The sequence below is a fragment of the Hydra viridissima genome, unplaced genomic scaffold (genome assembly GCF_058129835.1).
Source record: "Hydra viridissima isolate aposymbiotic clone 2 unplaced genomic scaffold, HvirCarnegie_v1 scaffold_7, whole genome shotgun sequence".
In the NCBI taxonomy this organism is placed as follows: Eukaryota; Metazoa; Cnidaria; class Hydrozoa; order Anthoathecata; family Hydridae; genus Hydra; species Hydra viridissima.
This window is the reverse complement of record NW_028324306.1, coordinates 2,776,609-2,792,040: the sequence shown is the minus strand read 5'-3', so window position 1 is coordinate 2,792,040 and position 15,432 is coordinate 2,776,609. Positions and strand designations below refer to the sequence as shown.

Genomic DNA, 15,432 nt, shown 5'->3' with positions numbered 1-15,432 from the left:
GATGTAAAATAATACCTTTTTCAGTAGGAAGACTTTCAGCTAAGGCAGTTTTAACTTTAAGTAGCTCTTCAAATAAATTATCTAATGCTGTTTGAGAACTACATAAATATGTCAACTGTTTAATGTCATTCAATAGTTCTCGACATGCTTGCGACGAGTGCCGGCTAGTTTTCAAAGTTAGATCAATGTTGGTTAATTCAGACTTTGTTTGCAATTCTGTAACACTATTGATAATTTCAGGAGAAATATCCAAAGATAGAGAAAAACCTGGACTTTCTACAGCAATTGTTGGACTACTTTCTTCAGGTTCTAAATCTAGAACAAAATAGGGAGAATATGGTATTTCAGAATATGGTAGGTAAGCCTACTATCAAAGTTTTCCTTGCAAATCTGAGCAATGGGGAGAAAAAAAGCAGATAAAATAAAGCTTGATCAACTTGAGAACCGAAAGAAAGGTGAGTTAATGAATGTAACAAGTTATGATTATGTTTATATCCTCCCATGCTCTAATAAAGCTCATAAGATAAAGACGCGCTAGAGTTCATCAGCTGTATCAATAAAATTAACATTCTTAATTCATAAATCTATCTCTATGTTTTTATAGTAACCTGAAAACTTTGACTGGAACTTTCAGCATTATTTGAAAAGCAAACTACTTATTAATATTTTTAAAATAAAAAAATATGCAGAAATGCTGTCTATTTTTTTAATTTAAGGAAAAATGAATAACTGTGTTTTTTTAAAAGATTTATCTTTTCTCAGATAAATCTGTATTGTTTGCTAATTTTTAACTTTAAACATTAGACAGCATTTCTGCATATTTTTTTATTTTAAAAATATTAATAAGTAGTTTGTTTTTTAAATAATGCTGGAAATTCCAGTCAAAGTTTTCAGGTCAAAGCAGGTGGTAAAAGTCAGTCAACACCCTGTCAAAATCCTGACAAAGCCTCTAATGTAAAAGTTGTAAAAACAGTAAAAAATTTTAATAGTTTGATACTGCCAAGTTTATTGCTGCTGTAAAAGATTTTGTAAAAAATCTAAAATTGAAATATGTTGTGATTGCTCATCTGTTGAAATTTATAGAAAACATGGAAATTTAAACAAAAACACCTTTAATTTATATGAAGAAAAAAGTATAGAAAAGAGGTATATATGAAGATAATGGAAAAAAACTGACTATAAGTGAAATGTATCATGCAATATCAGAAAAAAAAAACTCCATCGATTTTCTTGTGAAATTCTTGTCTGAGAGCTACAAAATGTTTTTCATCGACTCACAACTTTTTCAATTAGAAAGAAAAAAAAGCAAAACTTAGCAGAAGAAAAGAAAGTTATTTAAGTGAAGAAATAATTTTGCTTTAAAATCATACTTTCAGTTTAAGTAAGTCAAATCTTAGTAACTGTATTTTGCATTATTTTAAATGTTTGTAATAATTGTCAGCGTTCTGGTTAATATTATACTTAGCCAGTAAGTATTTTGTTGATTTTTTTAATGCAAAGTAAACTAAACCTTTAAGGTTAAAAAAAAAATGTAGTAAACTAATTCTAAAAGTGCTTTAACTCCTTGTTAATTCTTAAATAAGTTCTAAAGTTAACTCCTTTAATTGAGTAAAGTTGAGTTTCTGTTACAACAAAACGTGCTTAAACTCTGCTTCATTAAATTTTTTTATATACTACTTTATAAATATTGTAAAAAGTCCTGGTATTTAAATAGTGTGAAGAATAAATATTATGAAATGAAAGAATGAATTCAATTCTTTCATTTCATAATATTTAATTTTTTAGAAAAAATATTTAATTTTTTAGAAAAAAGAATGAGAAACTAAAAAATAAAACTATGCTTCAATGAAATGTTTCTTAAATATTACAATAAAAGGTGGTATAAAAAAGTTCTATTAACTAAAAAAGTGTAAAAGATAAAATTCATGGAAGAGAAGAATAAATTTTATTAAAAATAGAAAAGAATTAAATTTGAAAAAATGCAAAAAGGGCCAAATTAGAATAAGCAATTTTTGCTCAATAACTTTTTTCATTTAATTTTACCATTGGACAACAGTTCAAAGAGATAAAAAAATGAATTTATAGTTAAGTATCTTTTTTTTCATCATTATACAAATTAGTTCTTAAATTTTTTGAATTTTGTACATTTTAATAAATTTTGTATAATTTATTAGTGGTTTATATTTTTTAGATGTTACTGTTACCATAGCAAAGAGGTTTGATTTAATTATTCAATGTGTTTAATTAACTTTGCAAAACATTTAACTTCTGTTTGTAATGCGTACATAGAAATTTTCAGTTAAAATTTTTGGCATATAAGGAAAAGTAATACCTGTATCATTGTTTGCATAATTATTTTCAAATAGTAATAAGTGGTTAGGTAGTGAAACTTGCGCTATTTGATTTTCACAGCTCCTATATTTTGTTTTTATTAAAACATAATGAATAATACTTTCTGGCCAACCCAAAGCACTCTAAATTCAACCTGTAAAAATTTTAAAAAATCATAAAAACAATAATACTCGCCATTTTTACAACATAATCGCAGGTTTAAAAAAGCTACATAGTGATTAAAATTAAGGATCTGGTTTTAATGGCTTATTTGTTAGCACTTTTATAAGTCTTGATCAGATGAAATGCTTAAACATAAGCTGGGCAATAATGTAATATTGTTTATGTATATAATTTTATGAAATGGTTAAAAAAAACTATTGTGTTTTAAATACTTAACTGACAAATATATAATTTTTAGCAGTGGCTGTTTCATTTTCTACAAGTGACTACTGACATTATCAAAATAAACTGCTGTCCAATTTGATTAATGATTTTAAAGAAAACTAAAAAATGCAGTATGATGCAGTAGAAGTTAATGAAGTTTATAGGTGATTCTAACACTAAATATAGATTACAGCTCAAGATATGTTCACATTTTAAAAATTGAGTTTTCTCAACAAAGAAAAATATTCAATCTAGGTAATCCAATAAAAATCAAATGAGATTTAAATCTGGCTATTTAGGTGGCTATTCCATATAATTGAGTATTCTTCCTTCCTCATGAATATATTGTCTTCACAGCTTTAAAGAGTGCTCCACTAAACAGCTCCCTGGCAACAGCGCGTTTAACTCTAAAAGGTCATGTATCCCTATTTCCTTAGCGTTCCCTTGATTTTAATTGATTTGCTAGCTCGGTTGTTTTGAAAACAACCTGAAATCATGAATGATCCAGTTCCATGTTTAAACTTGGGAACAATGCTCTACTCCAACGCTTGTTCTTAATTTTATCAATAAACAAAATTTGGTGCTCCACCCCAATTATTTGAAACTGGGACTCATCAAGTTAAATGACTTTTTGCTGTTGGTTAATTTTCCAGTTTTTGTTTTTTGTAGCTCAAGCCAATATTTTTACTTTACTTTGTGAGGGTAATGTCAATTTTTTCATTGCAATTCAGCCTTTTAATCTACATTCTTGTGTCTTTGAATAGTTAGATAGTTTAAAGGACTATTTTTTCTTGTGTTACTTTCTACTGTCAGTTTTTGGAGATCTTCAATTTGTAAAAAGAGAAACACTTTTCCCAATAAACTTCAGATGTGTTTGCTAAGCTTTTTACAGTAACGTATTTAAAAGTATCAGTTTTTGAAAGAAATTTAAAAAGTTTTATTTGTAATCCTAATTAAAAAAGTAGTAACAACTTTAAAATTGTACTGCTATTATTATAATTTTATTTGAGTAGAACCTTTTTCAACTTATTCCACTTCTCCAAGTCACTCATCAATCTTTTTTCTTTTTTCTTTTTTTTTAATAATTTGAAGAAAATAGTGCTAAAAGTACTTAAATCACCAAATAATTATTTTTTCATCGTCCAGATCAATATTCCAAATAATTTTGAAATCAAGACTTTTTCATATCCATACTCTTTATGAGTGTTTTCCTCTTTTCCTTTCAATTCATCTAGAATTCATAAGACATTTTGCTATTTGTGAGGAAGTGATAGTTAATATTAGTTAGTGTTTTAAAAACGAAAACACTTTCATTTACATATAGTTATAGGTAAAGCGAAGATAATAAACAGTTAACTATGAATATTATTTTCATTATAATTGGATAACCAAAAATACAATGGTCCAGATATGAAACAACTTCATTAGGGGCTTTAGCTGCAAAATGTTCTGCATATAAATCCTGAATGTAGGTCTATACTGCATATAAGTCCTGAATGGCACTGGTTTTGATTTCAAAGTTGACACATAATAGTCTTGTTCTAAATATGGGAAGAAAGAATTTTTTTTTAGATCACTGCAGTGTCCTAATTTTGTATTGTATCTTCTGTGGCATCATTAACCTGTAGATTAAACACATCGCAGTTTTAGATTAAACACAGCACAGTTTTCTTTAAGTGAGATTCAAGTTAAAATTTCAAGTTATTTACAGGGCTAAAATTAGAACAGTTAAGAGGAAAGGGGGGGGTGGGCTGATTAATATTGCTTTTAGCTTCTGTTCCGTTTGAACTTTTCCACCTTTACTACATCACTTTAGAAATCCAAGTTCGATGTTAAATTCAAATTAAAAGATGCCATGTTGCAACAGTACTTACAATATGTATCTGAATTTTGATTTTAAAATCAGCAATCGATTTTTGCCACTGTTCGGGTGATTTAAGGCCAGTCTGAGAAAATTTCGTTTTTATTTTCGTGTTAAACACGAAAAAAAACGAAAAAAAAAATACATCACACGCGTTTGTTTAAACGCGTGTGACATATTTTCACCTCGCGGGATTGATCGCATTGAGAACTTGACGTTTTGTATTCCGTTTTCAAAGGTCGACTTTGTTTTTATTGAAACAGCCGATAATAGATAAAAATTACTGGTAAATATAAACATATATATTTAGCAAAAAAAAGTACTTTTTATTATTAAATAAATGTTTACGTTTTTTACCTATTTAAAATGTATGTTCTTAATGAATTTAAGGCTCCAAAGTACTCCATACTTTTTGAGAATACTGCTCAGAAAATCCTTTATTGGTTCACCAACCAAACTCTTCCTATGAAAGAAATTGGACACTTCACTAGCTTTTCTGTAAAAGTATCTTTCTCCGATACAAAAGTGAAGAAACTGGCGCTAAAAATCTTCATACCTTTTCTTTTTTTGAGAATGATGCATTTCTTTTAGGCCTCCTAAAATTTCAGCTTTCATGTAAAAACACTCAAAGAGTTTAGCTATGTTCTTAGGTTCGAACATAAATATTTAAAACCTCTCCAACTTTGTTTACTTTTTTTTTTTTGGGAAATTCTAAATTTGCGCAATAGAAATAGGAAAAACCTAGTAGATTATCCTAATTTGAGCCTAAAGATGTCATTTGACTTCTTAAGAGGTGTTTGTCATTCGCCTATAATACAAAAAGGTTGAAGGTCGACCCTGGTGTATATTTATCCTGATGCTTTTATTTTTCTCACTTTTCTTTACCCCAAGCATAGGCTACATCTTAACCTTTGAGTCTAACAAATCAGGAGATAATAACTTACTTGAGCTTAGGAAGTAAAAAGTTATGGATAAACATAAGATAGTAAAATATTTCCTTTCTAAAAAAAATACAGTTAAAGATTGTCTTTTAAACTGCATTAAAGTTAGGTTTACTAGCCCGGCCATCAGTCTGTTCCACCATGTGGTTTACATAACCTTGCATATATCAGCCTTTGTCAACTTCCAAATGTTTTCCAAAGTATTTTCTAAAATTTAACAATGGAGAAGCTGGATGAAAGAAAAAAATTTAGCAAAACCTTATTGTGAGATTTAACACAATTATTTAAAGTGATCAACTATTGGTAAAAAAAAAAAGTTAATTACTATTTAATATTAAAATTTTTTACTTTTCCAATGAAACAACCTACTTAATAGTATGATCTCATTCCCATATATTGCATTTTGAAGTGTGCTTAGATTAGAAAATTAGAAAAGATTAAGTGAAACGTTAAATTCATTTTCAAGTAAAAACCAAAAACAAAAAGATAAACATAGCAACAAGACAACTGCTTTAACACATTTTTATGTAAAACTTTCAAATTAGAAAATGATTTTTATTTTGCTTGAAACAGCTACAAATTATTTAACAATCTAAAATTTCATGTTAAATAAAATGTAAACTTGATCACATGGTTTCACCCAACAACAAAAAAACCTTAAATACGGTTATCGACTTTATTGCTCAAAGTGCCGTTAACGATGATCGCTCCTTTTAGTCGTGTTAGAGGCAACGCCGCACTATGCATCGCTTAGCGGAAATAGGATTTTGTACATATTTTTTAGTGATTTTTCATATTTATATTTTTTTAGTTTTTTTTTTTTTGCATTCAGTTTTTAATTCTCTATGAAAAAAAAAAATATTTTCAGTTTTTTTAAACTTTTGACATCTTAAGGGTTTTTTTAAGGTTTTAAAAAACTCGCATTTTTGTTAAAATCCTTTCAAAGTATATGATAAGTGTTAAATTTCTATATTATTTTTATGCGAAATTAAAATAATAATGTTTTTAATCGAATGTAAAACAAGAAATGGAAAAAAAAGTTTTTGAATAGCATTTTTTTGGTGATTTTTTGATTTCTTAAACATTGATTGATTTAAGCATGTGGTCACAGAGGTCGCCTCGTTTTTTTTGAATAAAATATAGCTACTGCGAATCGACTTTACTGCCATGCAAAAATATTGAGGCGACCTCTGTGACCTCATGCTTAAAAATCATTTTTACTACTGTGAGTTTTATTCAAAAACCGACTAAATTCTGTGAAGTAAATGAAACTTCCGTAGTTCAATAACACGGTAAGTTTTTATTTTATTCAGTTTTACCTTGCGATGCACAGTGGGCCAGAATTCACTTTTACTGGACAAAATTCATAACTAATTTAATATTAGGGCTATATTGACTAAAATTAGGATGAGTAATAATATGATGTCTGCGCTTCTTATGAAGGTGTTATTTTTGTAATTCGTTGCTATGGATACCTAATTTTGGGTAGCAAAAACATAGTTTTTTTTAAGATATTTTTACAAGTGCTATGTTCACCAAATTTTACATAAGTACCAATATGAGGTCACGCTTTTTAAAAAAGTAAATATATTTTTTATTTAGTTGCTATGGATACCTAATTTTACTTAGCAACAGCTAAATTTTATTAGTTGTATATGTTTTATTTGTGCTAAGTACACTATTTAGCACGTGTTTTATTATGAAATCCTCCCTTTGATCCTCGCTCGCAGAAAGCAAATCTTTTTTCAGTTTAATATGTGTTATTACACGTGTCATATTAAATAGTGTTATTACACGTGCTATTACTCGTTGCTAGATAAACTTGGTTTCCTGTAAAATAATTATATTCTAGCTTAGTTAATTAGTTTTTCTAATTAGCAGATTTTACAAGCTTCTACATTACTTTTCAAATTTGTATGGGGGTTATTGTACCCATGCATTCACAATCACCGAAAATCTTTGACAATGTATGCTACAAGTAGTACAAGCTTAGTAAGTGGTAGGTCTACATATTTAAAAATACAAAATAATTATGTACAACAAATTCAGGCGAAATTACAAAATAAAAGAATGGCTTTCTTTTAAGAGTTGCACAACACCATCTAGAAAATTTTCTTTTTTAGGGTGCTTAGGTGATCGTAAAGCACTGATTACTGGATCGGATGAGCACATAAACCGCCGTAAAAGGTCTTCGTTTGTCTTTAAACGCGAACACTTCCTTGAAAAAAATTCAGGGAATTTTTTAAAGTCTTTATTTCGTGCTTCTAAGGCCTCTTCACTCATCATCCCAATTGGCAACACCATCTCATCAACAACCTGCCACCCATGTATCAAGATTTTGTGCAAGCTCTGTGGCATATAGTACCAGGGATAAAGTTTTATAAAAAGCTGTGCTGTTTCTAAGCAATAGTCTTTTAATTTATCGGCATCAATCATAAAACCAGATGACAAAGTACAAAGCACAACATATATCCTTTTAATTAAATGCACATCAACATTAATAATTGCTGCTGTTTGTTCAGCATTTCTGAAGAAGCGTCGGGCAGTATTGCCATTATTTGATGATCCAGAACCACCAGACCTGGGGATATCAATCACCAGCCCAACTTCATTTCTGAACCGAGATTGAATTAAATTCTTTTTAGCTTTAACTTTTTCTTTGTCTGCATCTGACCTTGATGCCCATTTCTTCACTTCAGCTTTGTAGCCGACTTTTAACAAACACTCCATGCTACGAATCCATGCATGAAATGTTGACAAACCATACTTCAATCCGGTTGGAGTTAATGGCAAATTGCAAACAATATTAAGTTGGTTCATTTGAGTTGGTATTGAACCACAAACTGAGCAGCACTGACTTGAATTAGTAACTGTAGATAATGCAGTGGCTACTTTTCCATCTATCATAGTAACATCAACTTTGTGAAGAACAGTTAAGTTTTCATACTTAGGCACAGCAGTTGTAGTTAAGTTTCCAATAGCATTTTCAAGAAATTGATGCTCTGCATTCATTACATCAGTTGTCTCCTTTACAAACCTAAACCGCACAATTCGGCAGTACAATGTTGATGACGGATGTGGATTTCTCCAAACAATCTTCTCCACTTCACCAGAGAATCCTGTCAATTCAAGTGGTACAAAGCAGGTAAGAAACAAACTTGCTTCTTGGACAAAGCTTCTGTTTTCCAGCTCATCAGTAACTTGTGTATAAATGTTTTGCCCAGTTGACCCATCAAAACCTACCTTTGAGCGCAGAACTAGCCTATCAAAAACAAACGAATTGATAACATCATGTTGTACTTCCAACAGCCGCAGAACAGTATGATCTACCAATGCTTGGAAATTGATGCCTGCAGAGTAATCTGTTGCTGTCCATGATTCACGACTAGGCAAACACCTCTCTTTTGCTTCACGTACATCATTGTATGGTGGATATAAATTACTTTTTTTGCTTTTCGCATTGTTTCTTAAGCGCTGATACTGAGATTTGCTCATCTCATTATCTAACAAAAGAGCCAACGCTTCTTCAGATGTATTATCAGAATGATCTAGTTCAGCATCTTTGTTATTAACCAACTTTATTGCTATCTGAGCATCTTTTCTTCTACCTTCTTTCCACAGGTGTGTGCCACTAGCAAACAACAGCTCACAAGAATTTGAAGCTGACAAAGTTGCAACTTTTCTTTTCTTTGTTTTTGAAGACGAATCTTCAAATGGTAATGTAAGTCTGCCGAGTTGTTTATTTTTACTCTCCTTCATTAATGTGGTATTAAAATCATTTTCAAGCCAAGCTGAATTCTTCCTAATAAACTTTGCATCGGTTCGTTTACTTCGAGTCCATCTTTTACCATATTCAGAAATAAATAAATGAAATTGACTCTCAAACTTTTTGCCTTGAAACTTCAAATCATGTTCTTTAATAAAGTTGTATACAAGTATACTGTCTTCTTTTTTATGTATTGACAGACTGTTGAGTCTGATAAACTGGTGAATTTCGTTTCTTGTGACACTCATTAAGCCTAAATAAAAACAGCAGTTCAACATCTAAAATGAGTAACCCCAACCAAACCAATTAAAATAGATTACTAAATCCATTTGGTTTGACAAGCGCTAAATTAACAAGAACTAAATTTGAATTACGATATATATATATATATATATATATATATATATATATATATATATATATATATATATATATATATTATTGTTCAGTACTACGATTAGCATGAGTAAGATCGTATTATATGTTTTCCGCGTTTTTTAAAATTTTGTGCAAATAAAAATTTTTGAGCGCAATTACAGATTTTTTGTTAGGAAAGAGATGTTCAAATGTGAAAGAAAACCAAGGTGGCACCTAGTGGCAGCCATATTTATGAAATTATTAAAGGAAACATATAGAAGCTTCAAAATATCTAAGTATAAAAGCAAGATGTAGCAATAAAAAAAAATACTTTGTCAAATAAAAACAAAAGTCATACAATAAAATATAAAATAATAAGCTTGTTTAAAGTAGCTGCAAATTTGTTAATTACATACCAATTTGAGTCAAACAACTTTTAAAATCCAGATAATATAATGAGTTATAATATAATATTTTAAAAAGCGCAATATTTTATGTAAATGTTATTTATTTCCATCGATTTTTTAAACAACATTTTTCTCTTTATAATTTTTTTTTTCTAATTTACATTTGCGTCTACTTCAACCACATCATTTGTATATCCATTAAAATTTTAAGTGTATATAAACAGTTTTAAACTGTTTTATAATATCTATATAATTGATTAAAATCATTATGACATTAAAATTCTGACTTTGGTTTTTATACTTTTGTCCAGTCACTGGCCCACTGTGCGATGGTTTTTATAAATTATCAAAATGGCTACATTCACTCTTCGTCAACTTTTAACACAACTGAAGTAAAATGTAGTCTCTTCAATATGATCAAACATTCAGTTTCTAGAGAGTTTGAGTATCTTTTGGAGGATGAAGATAATTCTATTAAAGTTTTAGCACAGGAGGAACGTGATAACATATGTTATTTGCAAAGTGGGTGGTGTTGGTCAGAGTGACCAATCTGAGTTTCAGAATGCAGCAACTATGAAGAGAGGTGTAGATGATTCTACTGTGTATAGTATAGTGTTTGTACTGTTGAAGATTCGAAGTGGAAAAAAGATAGTATGGAAAAATTGTAATCCAAATAATCCAGATGCAACCCATTATCTTATGTTTTGTTTTTCCAAAAAGACTGCTAATTTTATTCAAGAGAAGTTTGAACATTTACAAAATGAAATTTTGTTTTTAGAAAATATTAAGTTTACACTTCATGACAATGCTTTTGTTATAAATTCAAGTTTGTCAACTATTTATACCACAATGAAAGATGGTAAAACACTTAATGCAGTGGTATCAAAAATGCTTTTAAAAAATATAGCTTTTCAGTGCTGTCATGTATGCCAAGCAAGTCCTAAGGAGTTTAATTTGGAAACCATATGGAATAAAGATAAAAATGTAGACAAGAATATATTGAAATTTGGAATTTGCAATCTTCATTTGTGGATATGCAGCATGGAGTGGGTTTTTTTATTACTGCTTGCAAACTTCCAGCAGTGAAACAAGGAAGAATAATTCCAGCAAAAAATAGCCGAGAATTTATTGAAAACAAAAAAAAATTCCAGCACTTATTCAAAATACAATTAAAAATAAGGGTATCTTTTGTCAGGAAAGGAAGTGGTACATCCAACACTGGCAATGTTGCACGAAAATTCTTTAATAATCCATCTGTGACTGGAAGAATTTTAAATTTGAATACCACTATGATCAAACTATTTAGGGACCTGCTCATTGATATGAATAGTACAATCGCAAGAGTGAAAATTTCCAAGCAGAAATTTGAATGTCTGTTTGGTCTCATTTCTAATGATAAGTTTTTAAAAACCATCCCAATGTCACAGTCTTTGCATAAAATGGTAGTTCATGGTGTTTCTTTTATTAAATATTTTAAGTATCCAATAGGTTCTTTGTCTGAGAGTGCCATTGAAGCCAGGAACAAAGCCAACAAAACTGCACGAGTAGGTCATGCACATTAAACTTCTTTTGCTGAAAATACTAGGGATACAGCTAATTATTTATTTATGACATCTGACATGTACCGATACTGTAAGAAGAACAAAATGCAGAGGTATAAAAGCTATACTATTCTTAAGGTAAATATTGGAGAAAGCTATGTGTACCTTTAAATTTAAATACTGAATGTTATTGTTTAATTTTATTAATAATACATTTTAGGTGCTGGTGGTAGCCAATTTGATATTTCTGAAATCTTTTCACATAATCAACACAGTATGTTTTTTTTATTCTTGAAAAAAACAACAACAACTAATTGTTAGAAAAGTTGAAACATAAGAATCCCAAACTTTTATGTTTGAGGAAAAATTTCATCAATTGGCCTCAAATTGACTCAATTTTGCCATGTTTTTGTTTTCCTCAAAGATGTGTCTGAAGTCCTATTTCTACTTAGTGATGCATAGTGCAATTCTTGAAGGCTTGTTGTAAATATTAAATGTTGCTCCACATAAGGATTGCTGAGATATGTTTATAATGAAAATTTTAATTACATTTCAATTATATATATTTATTACAGTGAATACAGTTTTTTCTTGAATGTACAATTATTAGAATTAGAATTTGATAGATAATTTCTATGATAAATAGTTTATATCTTAAACTATACTATTTTTTACAATAACAAAACGTTTTAAAACTTGAATGTTTGTTGTTAAATAATTTTAGGAAGTCAAAGAGTTATGGTTTGTATTAAGTAAAGGAATCAAAGAAGCATCATTAAACCATGCAGCTGTAATTGATAAGCAACTTTTAAAAAACGGCTATTCTCATAGCCACATATTGTTAAAAACCTATTTTAACATCAGAACCTTTATTCTGCATTTGAGAGGAATGGAACTTCTGGAGCATTTATTTTACTTTTATTTATAATAAAATACTTGTTATTTCCTTTTTATTTAACATTAAAATATAAGTTGGAGACTAAAAATGCCTGTAACCCCTAAAAAAGATAAACTGATAAATCAGACTTAAAGTTTCAAATATCAGAAACTGTCGGTTTTATATCTTTTTAATCAAAAATCGAATTAGTCCGGATAAACCAACTAAAAAACCGGAATGAAACCGGTTTTAAAAAAGACCGGACATTTTTTATAAATGCATGTATAAACAAACAATATCTCATAATTGATGCTTTGTTAAAAAAATTATTTCAAAATGTTAAACAGTTCTCTAGTTATAAGGCTATTTCCTTTTTTTCTATCAGCGCGACGCATAGTGCGCCGGAAGTTTATAAAAAACGTTGGATTTTGCTAATCTAAATCACAAGCTGTACAAGTGGATAATAACAATTATTGATGTGTACTAGACTGAACATTACTGAAAAAGTTGTGCTTAGAGATCATTTTGTTTATTTTTAAAGATATTCTTCTTTTTCAGAAAAGACAAGATCAGTCGTAACCCATAACGTCGTAAAAAATTAGTATTTTAATTTTTAACAACTTTTGCCTTGTAACGTTCGTTTTAGTGAATTGTTTGCCAAAAAAAGCTACGCTCAAAAGAAATGTTTAGTGGTGCAACCGAACACTGATAAAAGCTAGACATGCCTTAAATCACCCGAGTGAGAGGATGTGTGTAATCTGCAGGTTAATGAAGCAGCGTGATTAATTTCCAAAGTGGCCCTATATTTAAAACAAAAGCACATGTATTGCTCATTAAGATTAAAAAAATTTAAACCAAGGACATAAAGTACCTATAGATAATCCAAGGTTGATGTATGCATTTTGATAAGCTTGAGGTCAGAGGCCAAAGTAAACTTCATTTGATTGAGGTGAAGGAAATGTGTGTTCAGATTATGATGGTTCTGGTCCTGGTTAGAGAAAATTAAGATAAAAATTTTGAAAAAAAATTGAGCTTATCATAAATTGGATTCAAATTGGCAAATAAATTTCAAATTTCATCAAAATCATATTATGGGGCTCTAAAGATGTAACCACTTCAAGTTTAGCGTGCACTCATTTTTTAAATCTTTTAAATTCTTAGAAAAAGTGTTAAAAAACAAGGAAAAAAGAAGATGCACTTTTTTATACTTGACTATAAATGTAAATATTTAATAAATACTTTATATTCAATTGTTTCTAACTTTGGTTAACCTGCTGGAAAGAGTTGTTAAAAAAAACTGATATCCTCTAAAAAAAAAGAGTGGTGTTCAGTAGCCTTTGTCTGTAAAAATTGATTAGACTTATTTTTTAGCTTGTCCAAAAATTGAACTTAAGTAAACTTAATATGACTTCAAATCTCTGCTGTACACGTGGTGGAACTAATTTTTAAAAATTGCATTTAAGCAGATTTTCCAAAAACTGTGAATTAACTACTTCTGATACTAAAGTTTTCATTTGCTGTAAAAAGTAATTGTCTTACTAATTGTTCTTGTCTTTCTTAATGTTCGGGTCTTCTGATGACCCGGATGAATAGACGCTCCTCTCATATTTACTTTTTTTTACAGCTTAACGAAAGTTGGAGTGCAAGAATCCAGTGATATCTACGAAAAGCTTAAAAAGTCACGTATTGAGAAGTGCTCATTAGATGACGATAAGCCGATTTTGTTAATGAATCCATCTTCTACAACAAAGCTTATAAATGTAATAAATGCAACTGATTCAACGGCTCTCAACAAAAAGTCACGTAATAAGAAGAGCTCATTAGATGACGAAAAGCCGATTTTGTTAATGAATCCATTATCTAGAAAAACACTTACAAATGAAATGTATGCAACTGGTTTGACCATTCTGAACATAAAGTCACGTAATGAGAAGTGCTCATTAGATGACGAAAAGCCGATTTTGTTAATGAATCCATTATCTAGAATAACATTTACAAATGAAATGTATGCAACTGGTTCGACGATTCTAAACAAAAAGTCACGTAATAAGAAGTGCTCATTAGATGACGAAAAGCCGATTTTGTTAATGAATGAATTATCAATACTTACAATATCAAGACTTAAAAATGTAATGAATGCAGTTGGTTCAACAACTCTGAACAATAAATCTGTTTCGTAATGAATCAAATATCAATAATAAGACTTAAAAGTGTAATGAATGCAGTTGGTTCAACAACTCTGAACAATAAATCTGTTTCGTAATGAATCAATTATCAATAATAAGACTTAAAAATGTAATGAATGCAGTTGGTTCAACAACTCTGAACAATAAATCTGTTTCGTAATGAATCAATTATCAATAATAAGACTTAAAAATGTAATGAATGCAGTTGGTTCAACAACTCTGAACAATAAATCTGTTTCGTAATGAATCAATTATCAATAATAAGACTTAAAAATGTAATGAATGCAGTTGGTTCAACAACTCTGAACATTAGATCTGTTTCGTAATGAATTTTTTAGGAAATTAGTTTTTAATCATTGAAAATCAGAAACATTTCGAATGTCTGCTTTTTTATAATTATTTTGAATTTTTTTATTTTTTAAAAGTTTTTATGTTTTATAAAACTTTAATAAAATTTCTATGTGCAAACGTTTTGTATGTTTAAATTGTAATAGGGGAGACCGGGGCTAGTTGGCAATAAGGGTATGTTGACACAATTGCATTTAAATTTGCAGAAGTAACAGGTCCAACTTGTTTAAAACCTTAATGAGCTACAACACGATTTGGAGTATGAACTGCGATAATACCAGTTTCATCCATATTTCAAATATGTCGATTTTCCAGCTTTAAATGATAAAAAATTACTAGTAGGAGAGAATTATCGAAAAATAGGTTCGAACCCGGACAAAAATGGTATTAAGCTGAAAATTTGCAGAGAGAAAGTAGACAGTGTCTGGAT

The 15,432-nt window shown here is 29.4% G+C and overlaps 2 protein-coding genes across 4 annotated transcripts; one reads left to right on the top strand and one right to left on the bottom strand.

Annotated features, from left to right (window-relative positions):
• Window positions 1-214: 214 nt before the first annotated feature.
• LOC149885616 (uncharacterized) lies at window positions 215-15,122 on the top strand. 3 transcript variants are annotated; one of them, XM_090092741.1, is made up of 3 exons: window positions 215-455; window positions 2,192-2,216; window positions 14,093-15,122. In XM_090092741.1, exons 1-3 carry the CDS (start codon window positions 398-400, stop codon window positions 14,646-14,648), a joined length of 639 nt encoding a protein of 212 aa, XP_089948867.1. In that variant the 5' UTR covers window positions 215-397; the 3' UTR covers window positions 14,649-15,122. The 3 variants fall into 3 exon arrangements, with proteins under 3 accessions (XP_089948867.1, XP_089948869.1, XP_089948868.1); XM_090092743.1 differs by lacking the exons at window positions 215-455; window positions 2,192-2,216 and adding an exon at window positions 12,876-12,974; XM_090092742.1 differs by lacking the exons at window positions 215-455; window positions 2,192-2,216 and adding an exon at window positions 12,884-13,058.
• Window positions 7,516-10,376, bottom strand: LOC149885617 (uncharacterized). The gene is made up of 2 exons (XM_090092734.1): window positions 10,338-10,376; window positions 7,516-9,539 (listed from the first exon to the last, which is right to left on the bottom strand). The coding sequence occupies exon 2, from the start codon at window positions 9,532-9,534 to the stop codon at window positions 7,576-7,578; it is 1,959 nt and encodes a 652-aa protein (XP_089948860.1). The 5' UTR covers window positions 9,535-9,539; window positions 10,338-10,376; the 3' UTR covers window positions 7,516-7,575.
• Window positions 15,123-15,432: the final 310 nt, after the last annotated feature.

Coding starts and splice junctions, on each gene's coding strand:
- LOC149885616 (XM_090092741.1), top strand. CDS start 398: ATGGGGAGAAAAAAAGCAGATAAAATAAAGCTTGATCAACTTGAGAAC. Junction 456..2,191: donor ACTTGAGAACCGAAAGAAAG/GTGAGTTAATGA, acceptor TATATTTTTTAG/ATGTTACTGTTACCATAGCA. Junction 2,217..14,092: donor ACTGTTACCATAGCAAAGAG/GTTTGATTTAAT, acceptor TTTTTTTTACAG/CTTAACGAAAGTTGGAGTGC.
- LOC149885617 (XM_090092734.1), bottom strand. CDS start 9,534: ATGAGTGTCACAAGAAACGAAATTCACCAGTTTATCAGACTCAACAGT.